Source organism: Malus domestica, chromosome 02 (assembly GCF_042453785.1).
Source record: "Malus domestica chromosome 02, GDT2T_hap1".
Taxonomy (NCBI): domain Eukaryota; kingdom Viridiplantae; phylum Streptophyta; class Magnoliopsida; order Rosales; family Rosaceae; genus Malus; species Malus domestica.
In genome coordinates, this window is record NC_091662.1 from 2,472,707 (window position 1) to 2,487,500 (window position 14,794).

At 37.2% G+C, this 14,794-nt stretch overlaps 5 protein-coding genes and 1 non-coding gene across 10 annotated transcripts in view; 3 read left to right on the forward strand and 3 right to left on the reverse strand.

Annotated features, from left to right (window-relative positions):
* On the reverse strand, positions 1–82 carry TRNAS-GCU (transfer RNA serine (anticodon GCU)). The gene has a single exon. It is a non-coding gene; the product is annotated as a tRNA-Ser (tRNA).
* A 755-nt stretch (positions 83–837) lies between these two features.
* On the forward strand, positions 838–3,607 carry LOC103448109 (heme oxygenase 1, chloroplastic-like). Its single transcript, XM_008387351.4, has 4 exons — positions 838–1,775; positions 2,607–2,830; positions 3,144–3,251; positions 3,332–3,607. The coding sequence occupies exons 1-4, from the start codon at positions 1,349–1,351 to the stop codon at positions 3,422–3,424; spliced, it is 852 nt and encodes a 283-aa protein (XP_008385573.2). The 5' UTR covers positions 838–1,348; the 3' UTR covers positions 3,425–3,607.
* A 1,177-nt stretch (positions 3,608–4,784) lies between these two features.
* On the forward strand, positions 4,785–5,572 carry LOC103448101 (embryo-specific protein ATS3A-like). Its single transcript, XM_008387340.4, has 2 exons — positions 4,785–5,086; positions 5,199–5,572. The coding sequence occupies exons 1-2, from the start codon at positions 4,874–4,876 to the stop codon at positions 5,445–5,447; spliced, it is 462 nt and encodes a 153-aa protein (XP_008385562.2). The 5' UTR covers positions 4,785–4,873; the 3' UTR covers positions 5,448–5,572.
* A 759-nt stretch (positions 5,573–6,331) lies between these two features.
* Positions 6,332–8,759, reverse strand: LOC103448094 (protein BUNDLE SHEATH DEFECTIVE 2, chloroplastic-like). The gene is made up of 5 exons (XM_008387333.4): positions 8,447–8,759; positions 8,257–8,354; positions 7,679–7,742; positions 6,900–6,996; positions 6,332–6,618 (listed from the first exon to the last, which is right to left on the reverse strand). Exons 1-5 carry the CDS (start codon positions 8,499–8,501, stop codon positions 6,540–6,542), a joined length of 393 nt encoding a protein of 130 aa, XP_008385555.2. The 5' UTR covers positions 8,502–8,759; the 3' UTR covers positions 6,332–6,539.
* A 705-nt stretch (positions 8,760–9,464) lies between these two features.
* Positions 9,465–14,794, reverse strand: part of LOC103452349 (disease resistance protein RPV1-like) — a 25,455-nt gene continuing 20,125 nt past the window's right edge. For 3 of the 5 annotated variants that reach the window (XR_011571639.1, XR_011571659.1, XR_011571649.1), the window contains exon 7: positions 9,465–9,664. The gene's annotated coding sequence lies outside the window, so the exon portion shown is untranslated. Of the gene's footprint in view, positions 9,673–14,794 lie in introns of all 5 variants that reach the window. The other 2 variants (XR_011571638.1, XR_011571647.1) reach the window with 1 other exon arrangement.
* The window catches only part of LOC139189702 (uncharacterized), a 903-nt gene continuing 863 nt past the window's right edge, over positions 14,755–14,794 (forward strand). Inside the window, exon 1 of the mRNA XM_070808831.1 lies at positions 14,755–14,794. This exon is cut by the window's right edge and continues 284 nt beyond it. Within this exon, the coding sequence (XP_070664932.1) occupies positions 14,755–14,794 (40 nt within the window).

Here is a 14,794-nt window from a genome sequence, read left to right on the forward strand (position 1 = left end):
CGACGCCTGAGAGATTCGAACTCTCGCGGGGAAACCCCATGTACTTAGCAGGCACACGCCTTAACCACTCGGCCAAAGCGTCTTTGTTGTCTACTTGTCTTCCAGTATAATAAATATATTTCCCTAAGTCATCTAAAAAAAGAAGTTCCAAAGAAGTATGTTATTCACACATACATTTTTACTTCTCACACACTTTTTTCAATTTTTGGTCTTTTGATTGTATTCAAAAATATCAATTACCAAAATTAACATGAGTGTGTAAAAGAAGTAACAATAAGTGTATAAATAGCATTATATACCATTTAATATTATGGTGTAGTGATATTCCTCTTCATTTGTAAGTGTGAGGTTTTAAGTTTGAGTTTCGTCAAAAAAAAATTTAAACCACATTATTAGTAACTCATTGTGAGGCCCAGCCCACTCATCTACCACTTTAATGTAGATAATATCGTTTGTCTAAAAAAATAATAGTAAATAAATAAATGAAAAAGAAAAGGCCAAAAGTGGGCCAAGTTTGTGAAAGGAAAAAAAGAATAAATTGATTCAAATTCGTTTTTAGCAAGAATCGACTTTAAGACCTCTTACCATTATTATCCTATTAAAACCTTTGTGTTTTCTAACCAATCAATTCCGAATGAGTAGCTTTTTTCACACACACACTTTCACTTTTTATACACTATTTATAATTTTCAATTCTAAAACCAAATGAATTAAGATTAATAATCAAAATTAATAAAAATGTGTGAACACCACCTTCCCAAATCGGCGCTAACAAATCAACGCGACGTTTCTTGTCCTTACGAAGAAGAAAAGAACAGAGAAGTAAGTCCAAATGTTGTTCCACACTTGCCCACGGCACAGTAGTCCCCAAGCCACAAACATCTACCAATCGTATTTACAAAACAAACAAGCCAAACGACGTCGCATACAATCCTCCTCTCTTCTATCCACCAACCAAGAACCGTGAACCAGAAGAACAAAGGCTCAGCAGCAAAATTAGAATTCCAACGCAGGAAAAAAAAAAGCAAGAAAACAGAGCCTCCCTTTTCTCGAAAGTTTGAATCTTGATAGAAACAAAGCGCAGAGAGACCCAACGCTCGCAAGTTCGCAACCCATCACCCCACGCTGCACCGACTTCAACATTCTCGATTTTTTTTTATTAAATCCGATTTAAATTTTTTTTTTTTTATTTATAAATATTATCCATCGCTTTGCCTTGAAGAGTACGTGAAGGTCACTGTTGCTTTTATTTTATTGTGTTTTTTCAATCTGAAATTTCCGTTCACGCATCGTTTTCGAACACTCAATCGACTCACTTGCTCTTCCTACAAGCTTTGGACTTTCTGCAATGGCTTCTTTAACACCGGTTTCGCAATCCCAATTGCTTTTCAACAAAACCCAGTTCAAGTTACCACCAAATTTGAGGTCCGGTTTATTGGTGAACAAGTTCTCTGTTTCGTTCCGGAGGATGAGTTTCAGAGTGCCCACGAAGGCGGCGGCGGCGTCCGGGGTGGTTTCCGCTACCACGGCCGAGAAGGCGAAGAAGAGGTACCCGGGGGAGGCGAAGGGGTTCGTGGAGGAGATGAGGTTTGTGGCGATGAAGTTGCACACCAGGGACCAGGCGAAGGAGGGGGAGAAGGAGGTGAAGGAGCCGCAGGAGGGGCCGGTGGCCAAGTGGGAGCCAACAGTCGATGGGTATTTGAAGTTTTTGGTGGATAGCAAGTTGGTTTATGATACCCTTGAAGAGATTGTTGAAAAAGCTCCATTTCCTTCTTGTGAGTAATTTTTTGATTGTTTTTAGATTGAAAGCTCGAATTATTTTGGGGGTTGTTTGAATTCAAATTTGTATTTGTATGAATGTTTTCTGGGTGTTGTTTCTCTGTTGAAGATATTGGCTTTAATATGGTTGTTAAAGTTTGGATTTCGATCATGTGTGTTGGGTGTTGGATGATCATGTTATACTTTGGCTCTGTGGATTGCTTTTTTCATCGTGTTTGCGTATTTGATTTCGCGTTTTATAGCTCCGAGGCATTGTTAATCAGTTTGTGTTCATTAGGTGTTATTGATCATGTATGTTTCAAAGAAATCGAGTTATATATATGCATCAGTTTACCATATTAGATAAAATTTTCTTCGACAATCTGCCCGGTAGAATGTTTCCCCGTCAGGCAACTTTTTATAGCTTTGTTTGTGTGCTATTATAGTTGGATTGCTAGTAATTTCTCTGTTCACTTTGTGAATGTATTCGTTTGAGATACCGCTTTCCTTCCATTACTCAGGATTAGTAGCTAGCCCTTTACATTAGTTTTCCTCTCAAACAATTGGTTCTGCCACTCAAATTTTGCAGTCTGTACTTTATCGGAGCAACACGGTTTATTCTTGTTCGGTTTTGTTTATCATCAAATAGTTTGAGCCCTTAGATATGAATAACGAAATGAGGAAACTAAGGATTCATATAACGGGAACTTCCGCTTAGATTCCAAATGTTCATGAATGTATCTGAGTTTTGCAAAATTACATGTACTTGTGTACTGTTAGTATGTTAATGTATGCCGTGACTGAGCTAACTCGTAATGTTGTTGTACTATTTTCTTTTTTGGCTATAGACAACAAGTTCAGAAATACTGGATTGGAAAGGTCCGAAAAGTTGGCAAAAGATTTGGAGTGGTTTAAGGAGCAAGGTTATGCCATACCAGAACCTTCTACTCCTGGTGTTACGTACGCGGAGTATCTTAAGGAACTGTCGGAGAAGGATCCTCAAGCATTTATTTGCCACTTCTACAATATATACTTCGCTCATTCAGCTGGCGGGCGAATGATTGGGAAAAAGGTACGTAAATAATGGCCGGAAAGCATGTCCACTCATTTTAACATGTAAACATGTCATAGAGTATGTCACATTGGCTCTGGTTTGTGAGCAGGTTGAGTGTCCGAAGTAGGGCACGGGGACTTGGAATATAGCTAATTGATGAATAACTATTGGCCGTCCACTTAAGTTCATAGCAATATAGCTAATTGATGAATAACTAGCTTTTGATTTATGCGTGTAGAAACCGTTTATGCGTGTAGAAAACCATTGATTTTCTCAGCTCAAGCTCTCGAGTCTCAAACACATGTTCGATTTTGTTGTCACCCAATTTCAGGTGGCGGAAATGATACTAGACAAAAAGGACTTGGAATTCTACAAATGGGACGGCGAGCTTCCCCAACTGCTGCAGAATGTGAGGGAGAAGTTGAATAAAGTTGCAGAGGTAGATTTAATTTGCTGCTTCAAATCTTCTTATGTGCATCTCTTTGCTTTGATTTAACTTTTACATGCGTGCATCGACAGAGCTGGACGAGGGAGGAGAAGAACCACTGCTTGGAAGAAACCGAGAAATCGTTCAAACATTCGGGAGAGATTCTGCGTCTCATATTATCATGATGCCATTGCCATTGCCACACTTGGTATGATTGTGTTGCTCCCAGTGCAGCTGTTGTAATCTTTGGAAACTGTCGATGGAGACATGACATTACAATTACTGTGCTTAAAGAAAAACAATTGTTTTCAATACGTAAATAAGATTTGGCATAGCCCTTTTTAATTTAAGAAAAATTGATTTCCGCACCTTCTTTTCTTCTTTACTCGGTTTTTGAAAACTAGTTTCCAATGGGGTTTTTTTAAGAATCAAGATGCAATGAAATGCTAAGCTAACAATATTTCAAGTTAATTGATGTCATGTCAGCAAATTAAAATATACAATGTACATGATAGGCTTTGAATACTGCTACTTGATCGATCAAGTTCACTTTCGATTTCTGTGTTTGTACTCCCACTAACTGAAGGATCATGACCACTTAATTTCAGCTCTACGACCCTTATTTGTCCATTTCATTGGCCCCTTCACAAAACCTAAAAACTTACACGGATCTCTCTCTCTCTCTCTCTCTCTCTCTCTCTCTCTAAAACAATTTCGATCTCAGTTCACGAACTCCGGACACAAAAATTCACGAACTTCAGACACAAAAATTCAGAGTGAATCTCTCGGTCGCATATGATTCAAGTGACCTGGCAAAATAAGATGGAATTACCATTTTTCCCTCGGTGAGCTTTCAGTATTCAGTAAATATTGCATCAAAAGATGTTAATTGAGCATCGGAGATTCAGTGTGTCAGTCAGTACGCTTGCAGTGCTATATGAGCGAATTACCGTTATATCCCTCATACTTTACTTGTAAAGCCACAGTTTCTTTGAGAAATTGAAGTTCTCTCGTAAAACTAATTGGTTACATAAGAAGTAATCCAACATTTTATAAATCCTTGCATTGATTTGTCTTTCAATGACGTGGAATTTTATTCTCACATGCCTTCTTAAGCACGTGTGACGAATTTTCAAACCTAATTTTCACACGCCTCATACTTTACTTGTAGAGCACGTACATATTCTTATACCATGAAAAAATTGAGGTTCATTTATAAAATCAATTGACAATGTAGAAAGTACCTCACATCTTATAAATCTTTGCACCTTATCGATATGAGATTTTGTCTTCACATTTTTACAGTTACAAATAAAACTCAAAAAGAAGATTTATATGCCAAGGCATACCGCTTTGTACAGTTTTGTATCAATAAAATAAGAACATTTTGGACAAAAAATTCAGATATTCATTTGCACGAAATATCATATTGATTATGTACATTAACCATGGTTATCCGGGGGCATGAAGGGAACAAAAAATGTGAGCAAACCAAGAGACAGTAACCGACTTGTCATTTTCCATAAAGACTCGTGAAAAGTAGTGGAGTATACAGGAGTGTATAAAACAGCCACAAACCCACCTGGTTTCTCATCATCTTCTGGAATCAAAAGGAGAGAAATTTACAGGAAAACATGATCAAACCAGAACAAGTTGTGTTTTCTCTTGTTTTTGCCCTTTTAGGGTTAGGGTTCTTGCGTTTGCATGCTGCTTCTAGTTCTCTCACTCCGGCTCTGCAGGCCAAGAGGAGCTGCCCTTACACAGTGATCATAAAAACCAGCTGCTCTTCCACCACCTCCACTAGAGACAGGATCAGCCTTGCTTATGGTGATGCTCACGGCAATGAGGTTGGTAATACCACCACTAATTAGGTTCCGTTTTCGAAGTGCTTCTCTCAAAAGTATTTATACTCATAAGCGCTTTGGTCACTTTTACTTTATATTTTATCCGCATAACTAGGTGTATGCAAAGAGGCTTGATGATCCAGTTTCAAGGACGTTTGAGATGTGCTCCTCCGATAAGTTCCACATAGACGGGCCATGTGCGCGCGACATCTGTTATCTCAACCTTCTGAGGAATGGATCCGACGGTTGGAAACCTGAGTTCGTCAAGATCTCGGGTCCACATACAAACCCTATTATCTTTGACTTCAACACCTTCCTGCCCAACCGAGTGTGGTTTGGACACAATCTGTGTCGTCATGGATAGATGTAGTTAATTAATTAGTAATAGTTAATTAATTAGGAGTCCATTAGTTATTATGTACTTGATCTTATCGAAAGACTTACGCAAAATCGTAAAATTTATGTAGTCGATACTATTTAGTGGGATAAGGGGACTTGGTTGTTATTGTTGTTTTTTATAGTGTGGTTATTTTGTTGGGAACTTAACGAAAAATTTCCGGGACTAATTACTTTAACAAAAAAATCATATTTTTACAATAAAAAGTTAATTCTGGTACTATATGTTTTACCTTTTATTTTGTTCTTATTGTTAAAACTCAAAATTTTCAGAGTTTTTTCTCTTTAATTTTCCTTATTTTGTTTGGCATTACGCATAAGTGATCTTTATGATTTTATTTTTCTTGCACTCGGTGTCCGGGCGTGTTTCATAATAAAAGTTGAAGAACACTAAAAATATCTCTATCTAAATAGATGGTAGATACCAACCAGGAAAAACTAAAGAGCATAATTTAAGCATAACATGGCTGTTTGGTTTCCGAGAAATGCGACAAAACACACAGAAATTACAAATTTAAGCTGAGCTTCACTTGGGATGCAACATTTCAATGCGGTTTCCTCCGCAACTAAACAGGAGGAAAATACATTGCGAGGGAAGTTGATTTGGCGGAAATGGGTCACTGGATGCCGAGGGACGAACGGGATGGTTCAAGGCTGAAGGTTGCTGCTGCTGCCTCCCACAAGTTCGACAAGTTCGACAAGTTCAGGCATAAGTTTTTTTTACGTATGATTTTGGTAACGACGGATCAAGCGTAATAAACCACAATCAAACACTTAAAACAAAAGGATTGTTCCATTGGCATGAGTGAGAGGCTTGAAAGACGTTTTACAATGAAGATGCAAGAGGTGGACTAAGAGAAAATCGCAGTCTGTCTTTCTCACTGTAATTCAACCAAAATGCAGTAAGCAATATTACAATATCTAATCAAAGAGATGAGTTCTTGACTTGTTTACAAAGTACAACATTTCACCATACCAACAAACTGAGCAACATATTTTGGTATTTTTTGTTCTGGTAGACTTACTAAGGATCGTGTATATCCTTGCAGGTCACAACGATCTAGCTGTCAAGTGTGCTCATGAAGCCGCCCAAAAACCCGGCACCATTGCAATCTCCACACAAAATCTCCCTCTTCCCCCTGCAAGAAAACATGGTTACTAGTGTCAAATGTTATGGTAGCACATATGAGAAAGAACTATCACAAAAATTTCAATCGGTGAAAGACACAGTCGAGCTAACATTTTAACGATGAAATGGGATTTATCCAATTGGGATGAACTATAAGCTGGTCGGTTTAGATGAAGGGAAGGAACAACATGCGGTATTTGAAGTTTGAGATCTCTTTATTAGGAATATTAATTTCGTTCCTTCCTGAAAATTACGATGATATTAGATTTTGATTCGGAGCAACATGGTTACCTGCAAAGCCAACATAGTCCACCAGCCTTAAACTGTCCGTTGAAGTGGTCTACAGAATTAACTCCAGTACCTTCGCATTGATTACACACTTTTGCACCTGGTTGATGGATCAGAAATGAAAAACTTGTGAGCTGAAATCCTCAGATGCTAATAAAACAAGAAAATATTTCAGCGAAAGGGTCAAGACAAAGGCTGACTATGCATATGATACATACTGGAGAACATCAATGAATAAGATAAGAACTCAATCAAAACTGTGTCCATTAAATTGATTTTGAAAGCAATGAGAACTGATGATGCAATCACAGAATTTAAGACATGTACCGATAAACATGGAAGAACGAAATGAGCAATTTGATTTTTTTTTACTTTTATTAATAACAGAAATCAGTTTGCAAAATATAAGGTATCGAGTAGTAGCTTCCAATTTAAACGTTCTTTCCTCTGAAGAAAAGATCTTCGGAAAACTGAGAAAGAAACAGCTATCTTTGTGTGTTTTTTTCTGGATCTTGATGAACCACATTGACATTGCAATTAGATGTGTCTAGTTTCTGAATTAAGCATCTGATTAGTGGTCAGCATAGTTTCCCAGATTCGGAAAAAAATAGACGATTAAGCCCCATACTCCTCCAAGATAAAGAGAGACAAGAAGCTATATATCATGCCAGAGTCGAAAAACAATGAGGAAATAGTTGCCCGAGTGCTTTCAGAAATTTCATTCTAAAGTATCAAGTCAATATTCAGCATAAGATATATTCAAAGACCAGTTATTTGCTTACCGTTTCCTTCACATGTTGAACAGACTAGGCTATTTACTTTGGCTGTTGGAGTACCGTCTGTAGCCTGCAACACAAAACCAAAGTGAAGTCTGAGGAAAAGAACAGCCCTTTATATACTATCAACCGATTCGCATACGAAGTCCTCTACTCATATGCTTACACGAATCAAAAGTAGCAATTCTTTTCTGCTATAGGGTTCCACTCATCAAGACTAATGTTTCGTATCATCCATTCATCCCCTCAATCCGATATAGTTTGTTAAAGCTTCCACATTTTCGATTACATCCTACCATTCCATGGCATCCAACAATCCCCGCATTCTAGCAAGCTCATAACCAAATCTTAAAAGAGATTTACTTGGAAACTCGGGCATCTTTCGGCCATGAAACTACATTAAGAACATGTTTATCACTCTTACTTTCACAAATAAAATTTCACAACCCATCGATGCTATATATTTCTTCCTGAAACAAGTCGATAGAAAGGTCCAATCCAAATAACATGCTAGAGCAAAGGAAATCAATGCAAAGCAACAGTTTCGAAAATTTCGAAAAATGGGTTCGTCTGAAATGCCTCACCTTGACCTCCCAAGACTGAAAGTTTGCAGCTTTAGAGCTCCGAAACACTTCATTCACCCGAACAATCTTCCCGCCAATCGATCTTTCGATGAAAACCCCTGTAGAAAAATCAAATTGCTCACTCAATTAACAAAAAGAAACAGAAAGCAATCAACTAAATTTTCCAAATTTGCAGAGATAGAGATAGTACTTGGTTTGTTTGTGGCGAAGGAACAAACAGGCGTGAAAGAAAGAGAGCTTGCCATTCGAAGAAAGTTTCAGAAGCTGTGGAGACTCGAGGGGAGTGAAGATGGAATGCAATCCGTGGGTAGGGTGGGTGGTAAAACAGAGGATAAGGGGATAGACACTTCAATTACCTTTATGCCCTTTTCAAATTCCACTGTTTTGAATGAAGCCGAGGTGCTTACTGTAATTTCATTCTTGCGCACACTAATATTAAGGCCATGAAAGTAAGTATTTGCAGTCTTGGTTGTTTTTTCCTTTGAGAAAAAATAACGTTAGTGGATTAAATTGTTAATTGTTAATTGTTAAGAGATATGTAGAACAATGAGAACTGAAACGCACCATGATGCGTAAGTATAAATATACTTTCCGAGTTTGATTTGGATGTCCTTCTTGATGTTAGTTATACCAACAGATAGAAATTAAAATCAAAAGTACCTAGACAGACTTATTCTCGAACCCAATTATTTTGTTGTTGATTTGTATATTGGTTGTGGCATTTTTATGACTCATTTCTTTTTCTTTTTCTGCTGTAAATCCCAAAGGGTTGACAAGTGACATTGCCTTGAGAGCAATATCGAAAACTAAGTTCCGAGAACAGCAACAGTCGATATGTCGATTTTAAGATGGGCATAGAAAGAAAATGTCCAAACCTCAACGGTTGGATTGATCGAGTAGAACTGAGAGCCCCCCCACCCAAAACACCAAAACCTCCCAACCAGTGTTTGTAGTAAAATTTGACACAAATTCACTTATTTGGGTGAAAAGCCAAATTGGGTTTTGGTGCAATTAGGCTAACTTGCAAGATATTTGGCTGCATTAAGTTGGAAGGTTTTTTTTTTTTTTTTGGGTCAAAATGTAAAATTCATTACCAACGACACGCATTACAAACATAATGGTTCAGATACAAAGTAAACACAAGATGGACCATAAAACATAAAAGGGCCCAAAAACAGTTTTGAAGCCCAATACACGGAAAACAGTCATTTGGTTACATGATATGATTTGAACTTTTTGAAAACTAAACCAGAAACATTACTGCTGCGGCTGTCCACACCAACACAGCAACTCCACAAACACGCTCTTTGTTCATCCTTCAGCCATCAACTCCATCTCTCTCTCTCTCTCTCTCTTCGCCTCCTTCAGCCGTCTGTTATGATCTTGCATTCGGCCTATTAGTGAATTCCTGGATCACTATGGAAGTAGTAGTTAAATAAATGGGATCAAGTTGTAATAGAGTAAGGACTAGATTGTAATAGTATTTTTAACTGTGGGTCTTAGTTTTAATTGAGTTGTCTTTTGTGCCAGTTGACGCTGACGCAATTGTAATGGCTGGTTGGTGGCTGGTTTAAAAGCCACTGGCGCAATTGTAATGGCCGGTTGGTGGTTTAAAAGCCACTGCCGCAATTGTAATGGCTGGTTGGTGGTTTAAAAGCCTCAGGCCCTCAGCTAGTGGACTTGCAAGGATATCTGAAAACGAATAGAAATTCCTTTCTTCTTGCTGTGCAATTCCTTTCCTCAGTACCCACCATTGCCACACAGTCAAGGTTGTAGCTAGGTATTGGCTTGGGTCGTATTACCGTCAACTCCCTCTCTCTCCCTTCCTTCGGCTCCTTCAGCCGTCAACTCACCATCTCACTCTGGTTTGATTTTTTGTTTTTTACTTGTACTTTGAATTTTCTATTTTGGTTTTGGTTCGGGCATTTTAATACTGTTGAACATTCCCCAATTCTATTATCCGATAGAACACGGTTTAATAATTTTCGAATAGGAAGGGGGAGGAGAAGAGGAATATTATGAAAGAAGATTACTGGCAAAATAACGCAGGAAGAGAAAGATATTGTGAGGGATAAACAAGAAAAGAGAAATGAACGGTATTACTTAGTCAATTTAAGGGTAAATTTGGCAAGAGAATACAAATAAACTTATGTGGACAATGAATCATGGACCTAACCCAAAAAATTAAACAAAATTGAACTATAACTAATAATGGCACATAAAATTGGACTCATATTAAGTTTCTCCTAGTTTTTATAAAAATATTTTTATCACTTTTTTTTTTCTAAATAAAACTTTTTAATTAAATTCATGTATTACTTTTTATAAAAATATTTGTCAGTTTTTTTAAGACAAAATAAAACTTTTATAAAAAAAATGAAATAAAATTAGGCCTAGAACTTGAAAGAAGGGGAAGGGACTGAAGTGGGAGTCGTGAGCTTAAACAAAACCTACTTAATTTATTTAGGAATTGTTATTAGTATTCCAAAAAATTTATTTTTTATTCCAAATTTTTTATAATTAGATAGAAAAATACAATTGTGAGGAGTGTAGAATACGATTTTTGGAGTCCTAATAACAGTTCTTAATTTTTTAATCTAATTTTTAACTTTTAAGTAGGGTGTGTTATGTTTACTCAGCTGAAGTTTGTGTAAAAAAATAGCAAAATTTGTATTGTATGTAATTACTAAATTGCCCATATATTCTGTTTTCGTACAATTTTGATGAGAGGATTAAAATAATAATTTTACGAAGTTTTGATTAACAAATAAGATTCTATTAATAGATTAATACGTATTTAATATATACTAGCATATGGGCATACTTTAAAAGTATGTGATAAAAAATTTTATTTTTGTTTTTGAAATAGAAGGAGAGAGAGGAAGGGAGTGATAGAGAACGTGGGAGTGGGAAATTTTTTTTTTTTAATTAGAGATATGTTATGATTACATGTATGTGAAACTTTGAAAAAAAAACAGCAAAATTTGGTTGTGTGAAATTACATTTCTGCCTCATATTTTATATTCATGTTTTGTTTTAATTAGAAAGTTAAACTGGTAATTTCTTAGAATTTTGGTTGATAATGAGTGTTTTATTAATTAGTATAGATATATATGTATATATACACACACATAACTAATTAAAAAAAAATAAGAAAAATGTTATTAGCATTCCAAAAATCTTATTATATACTTCTCATAATGTATTTTTCTTTCCTAATAAAAAACGTTTAGAGGGTATAATAAAAATTTTGGAATGCTGATAACAATTTACAAAACTAAAGCACTAAATTGTTTGATTTTGATTTAATACCTTGTTCCTAATGATAATAAACCCTCTCTCAATCATCTCTCTGGGATTTTCTCACTGACAGACCCCAAAAAAAAAAATTAATACACAGCACAAGTAGTCCCAAGCGCTAATCACTCCAAATCACCGTTACATCAGGTCTTGATTGACGGATTCGATGCCGAGCAAATATGGCAGCAAATCGACCTTCAATCGCAGCCGCTCATCTCGACCCTTCGCCGCGATTTGAAGCCGGAAATCATGGGCTTTGGCGACGACGGTGAAGGGAGTGAGAGGAAAATGGGTGTGAATGTGAAAGAGAAAGTGAAGGGGAAGGTAATAATGCGATAGAGGATGGGGTTTCGGAGTTTGGGTGTGGTTGTCGGGTGTTCGTGTTTATTTACTTCAATTCATAGTTTTTTTTTTTTTAATTAGTTACATATAATAATTAACAGTGTTAATTCTATAGTTAAGTGGAGGGGAAGAGACACAAATACGACGTGCAGTCTGGAGTCCGGAAATTTATATATCTATATATATATATATATATATATATTTTAGTATTTGAGTTTTGCTTGTTAGTTTAAGATTTGGACTTAGCCTATCCGACTTAGGTTTAGTTCTCTATAAATATTGCTTGTAATTTAGTTTGAGAATAAGTTAGTCACAATGTAGTCTCTTAGGGTTTTGTAGCCATTTCGGCATTCTCGTTTGTTTAATAATATTTTTATTATTTTTGTTAGTCTTATTTGTTGCGCACTCTGATATTCAACTTGGTATTAGAGCAGGTTTGATCATTCGGGATTTAATCTGCCTCGGGTTGGTATCTGTTTGCTTGTTTTCGTTATCGTTCGTTCATTTTAGATTTGTTAGTTGGTATTGATTGCTTGCAAGGAAAAGAAAAATGAAAGAAAAAAAAACCCATGGAAAGGAAAAAGAAGGAAGAAGGTGCGATGTTGCACCTCTTCGCCCAGAAGAAGAGAGAAAAAAAAAGGAAAAAGAAAAAAAAATTGTTTGGAGTTTTTGAGGCCCCCACATGGGCAAACAAAAAATATGTTTTTTTTGTTTGTTTGCTTAGGTTTGTATTGAAATCTTGCATTGGCATCGGCATCGGCATCGATAGTGGTATTGGTATTGGTATTAGCATCGACATCGGAAGTTGGAGGCTTGCATCCACATCTGCTTGTTGGCAAACTCATGTCATGTACCGCCATGAGTTTGACAGGGGTGGGGGGGGTGTTGGAAAATATCAGTATTTAGGTTTATTTTAGTATTTGTATTTTGTTTGTTAGTTTAGGATTTGAGCCTAGCCCATCCGAGTTAGGGTTTCTTAGGTTTAGTTCTCTATAAATATTGCTTGTAATTTAGTTTGAGAATAAGTTATTGTAGTCTCTTAGAGGGCGTTTGTTTGAGCTCGCTAGCTTTCACTAGCTTGGACTGGACTATGTAGTAGTCCAGTCCTGTGTTTGTTAACAGTCGGGGACTAAGTTTAATGAGATTAGAAGGGACTCGCGGGGACTAACTCCCTTGCTAGCAAACCCGTCGAGAACCATGGGATTAGCGGGGACTAACTCCCTCTCGTCTACCTCTGCTCCTATGTTTTCACAAACGCCGAGAGCCACCATCATTCCCCCTCGCCAATTCCCCCTTCCCTTCCTCCTCTCTCCTAGTTTTCTTTTCTTTCTGCTCCGCCGAGATCCAAGCTCGGCTCAAACTCGGCCACCACGGCGACAGTTGCTCCATCCTCTTCTTGCTGCAAGTCTGCACGCTGCGTACAAAGTCTGCTTCTCTGCAACTCTGGCCACCTGTACCCAGACCTGAAACCCACCACACCCACTGCCTAATTCTCAACATCCAACCACCAAAATTTGAAAAGAAAAAAAAATCAATTCGATAACAACAACAAACTCAATAGAAAAATTCTTCATTTTTCCCAAAAAATTAAGAGATTTTCTGAGAAAATCAGAGGAGGGGCGAGAAACAGAGTGGTTGTGAAATCTATGACGCCGCAGAGAGGAGCCTCTGCACGATTTCAATTTTCCGTGGGATTTGAAGTTGGGAAATCAGAATATGAGGAATCAAAACAGCAAAGAAAAGGAAAGGGAAAAAAAGAGAGAACAAAAGGGGGTGATGAATGATGATGTTTTGAGGGAGGAGAGACTGGAAAGGAAAAGAAAAAGACGAAGAGAGGGAGAGGGTCGGAGCAAAATTAGGAAGAAAAAGGAAGATCAGAGGAAAAAAAAATTAGGAATGGAGATGGGAGTTTCCAGAATGACAAAAGAAAGAGACAATGATAGTAATAAAATATTACTAAATATGTATTAAATAATATAAAATATTAATAAAATATGAATGAGAAAATATAATATTAGAATTTTTTGTTATCCTGTTTTTTAGTCTGACACTGTATCAAACGCTTCATTAAGTTAGTCCAGCTTAGTCTAGTCTAAACCAGTCCAACTTAGTCCCTGAAGCTAGTCCAGTCCGAGATAGTCCCGTACAACAAACGCACCCTTAGGGTTTTGTAGCCGTTTCGGCATTCTCGTTTGTTTAATAATATTTTTATTATATTTGTTAGTCTTGTTCGTTGCGCACTCTGATATATTAATCCGAGAAAGATGCCAAAGGAAAACAAGAAAGCCTACAGAGAGGCAAACAACCAAACATGACAGCAGAAATCAGGTAGTGGAAGGAGTTACAGGGAGACCGATGCCCGCACCTAATGCAAGACGTCACTCCTCACACTACCCACAAACATACCTAGTGTGCAGTCTGGAAAAATATATATGATGGGTTAAAGGCAAAGAAAAAGGCGTTCTAAGGGGGAAAGCTACATTTTTCAGTTAAATAATTAAAGTTGAATAAAATAAATGGTTACCTGTTCTCGTTTTTAAGATCGTGACCAGACAAGTTTGCAGCTTCATAAAGAGCCTCTCCCCATTGCTTTACTCTTTCTTTACGGATGTTCTCTTCGTGCTTCTGAACTTAGAAAAAGGTTTTTGATTGCACTAGGGACCATATATCTTATCCGAAATCACTCTGGCCATTGGCATCACGCCAAAGGTGCATTGGAAATCACCCCAATAGAGCAATTAGATAAATTCAGGCATCACAGCGAAGGTGACTAAATTTGGAATCACTCCAAGTCAACCTGTGCCTCACACATAAGCAGGAAATCCAAAAGCTTACAAAGTAGCTCTTTTTTCATCTATGGAATCGGAGGAGCCTCGTGCACCATTGGTTCGAGGAG

Bases quoted from the DNA above. Each gene is read 5' to 3' on its own strand.
- LOC103448109 (XM_008387351.4), top strand. From the start codon at position 1,349: ATGGCTTCTTTAACACCGGTTTCGCAATCCCAATTGCTTTTCAACAAA. The intron at 1,776-2,606 runs GTGAGTAATTTT...TTTTGGCTATAG, and splicing joins AAAAGCTCCATTTCCTTCTT to ACAACAAGTTCAGAAATACT. The intron at 3,252-3,331 runs GTAGATTTAATT...GTGCATCGACAG, and splicing joins AGTTGAATAAAGTTGCAGAG to AGCTGGACGAGGGAGGAGAA.
- LOC103448094 (XM_008387333.4), bottom strand. From the start codon at position 8,501: ATGGCAAGCTCTCTTTCTTTCACGCCTGTTTGTTCCTTCGCCACAAAC. The intron at 7,743-8,256 runs GTGAGGCATTTC...TTTGTGTTGCAG, and splicing joins TTCAGTCTTGGGAGGTCAAG to GCTACAGACGGTACTCCAAC. The intron at 6,997-7,678 runs GTAAGCAAATAA...TCCATCAACCAG, and splicing joins TTCAACATGTGAAGGAAACG to GTGCAAAAGTGTGTAATCAA.
- LOC103448101 (XM_008387340.4), top strand. From the start codon at position 4,874: ATGATCAAACCAGAACAAGTTGTGTTTTCTCTTGTTTTTGCCCTTTTA. The intron at 5,087-5,198 runs GTTGGTAATACC...CCGCATAACTAG, and splicing joins GTGATGCTCACGGCAATGAG to GTGTATGCAAAGAGGCTTGA.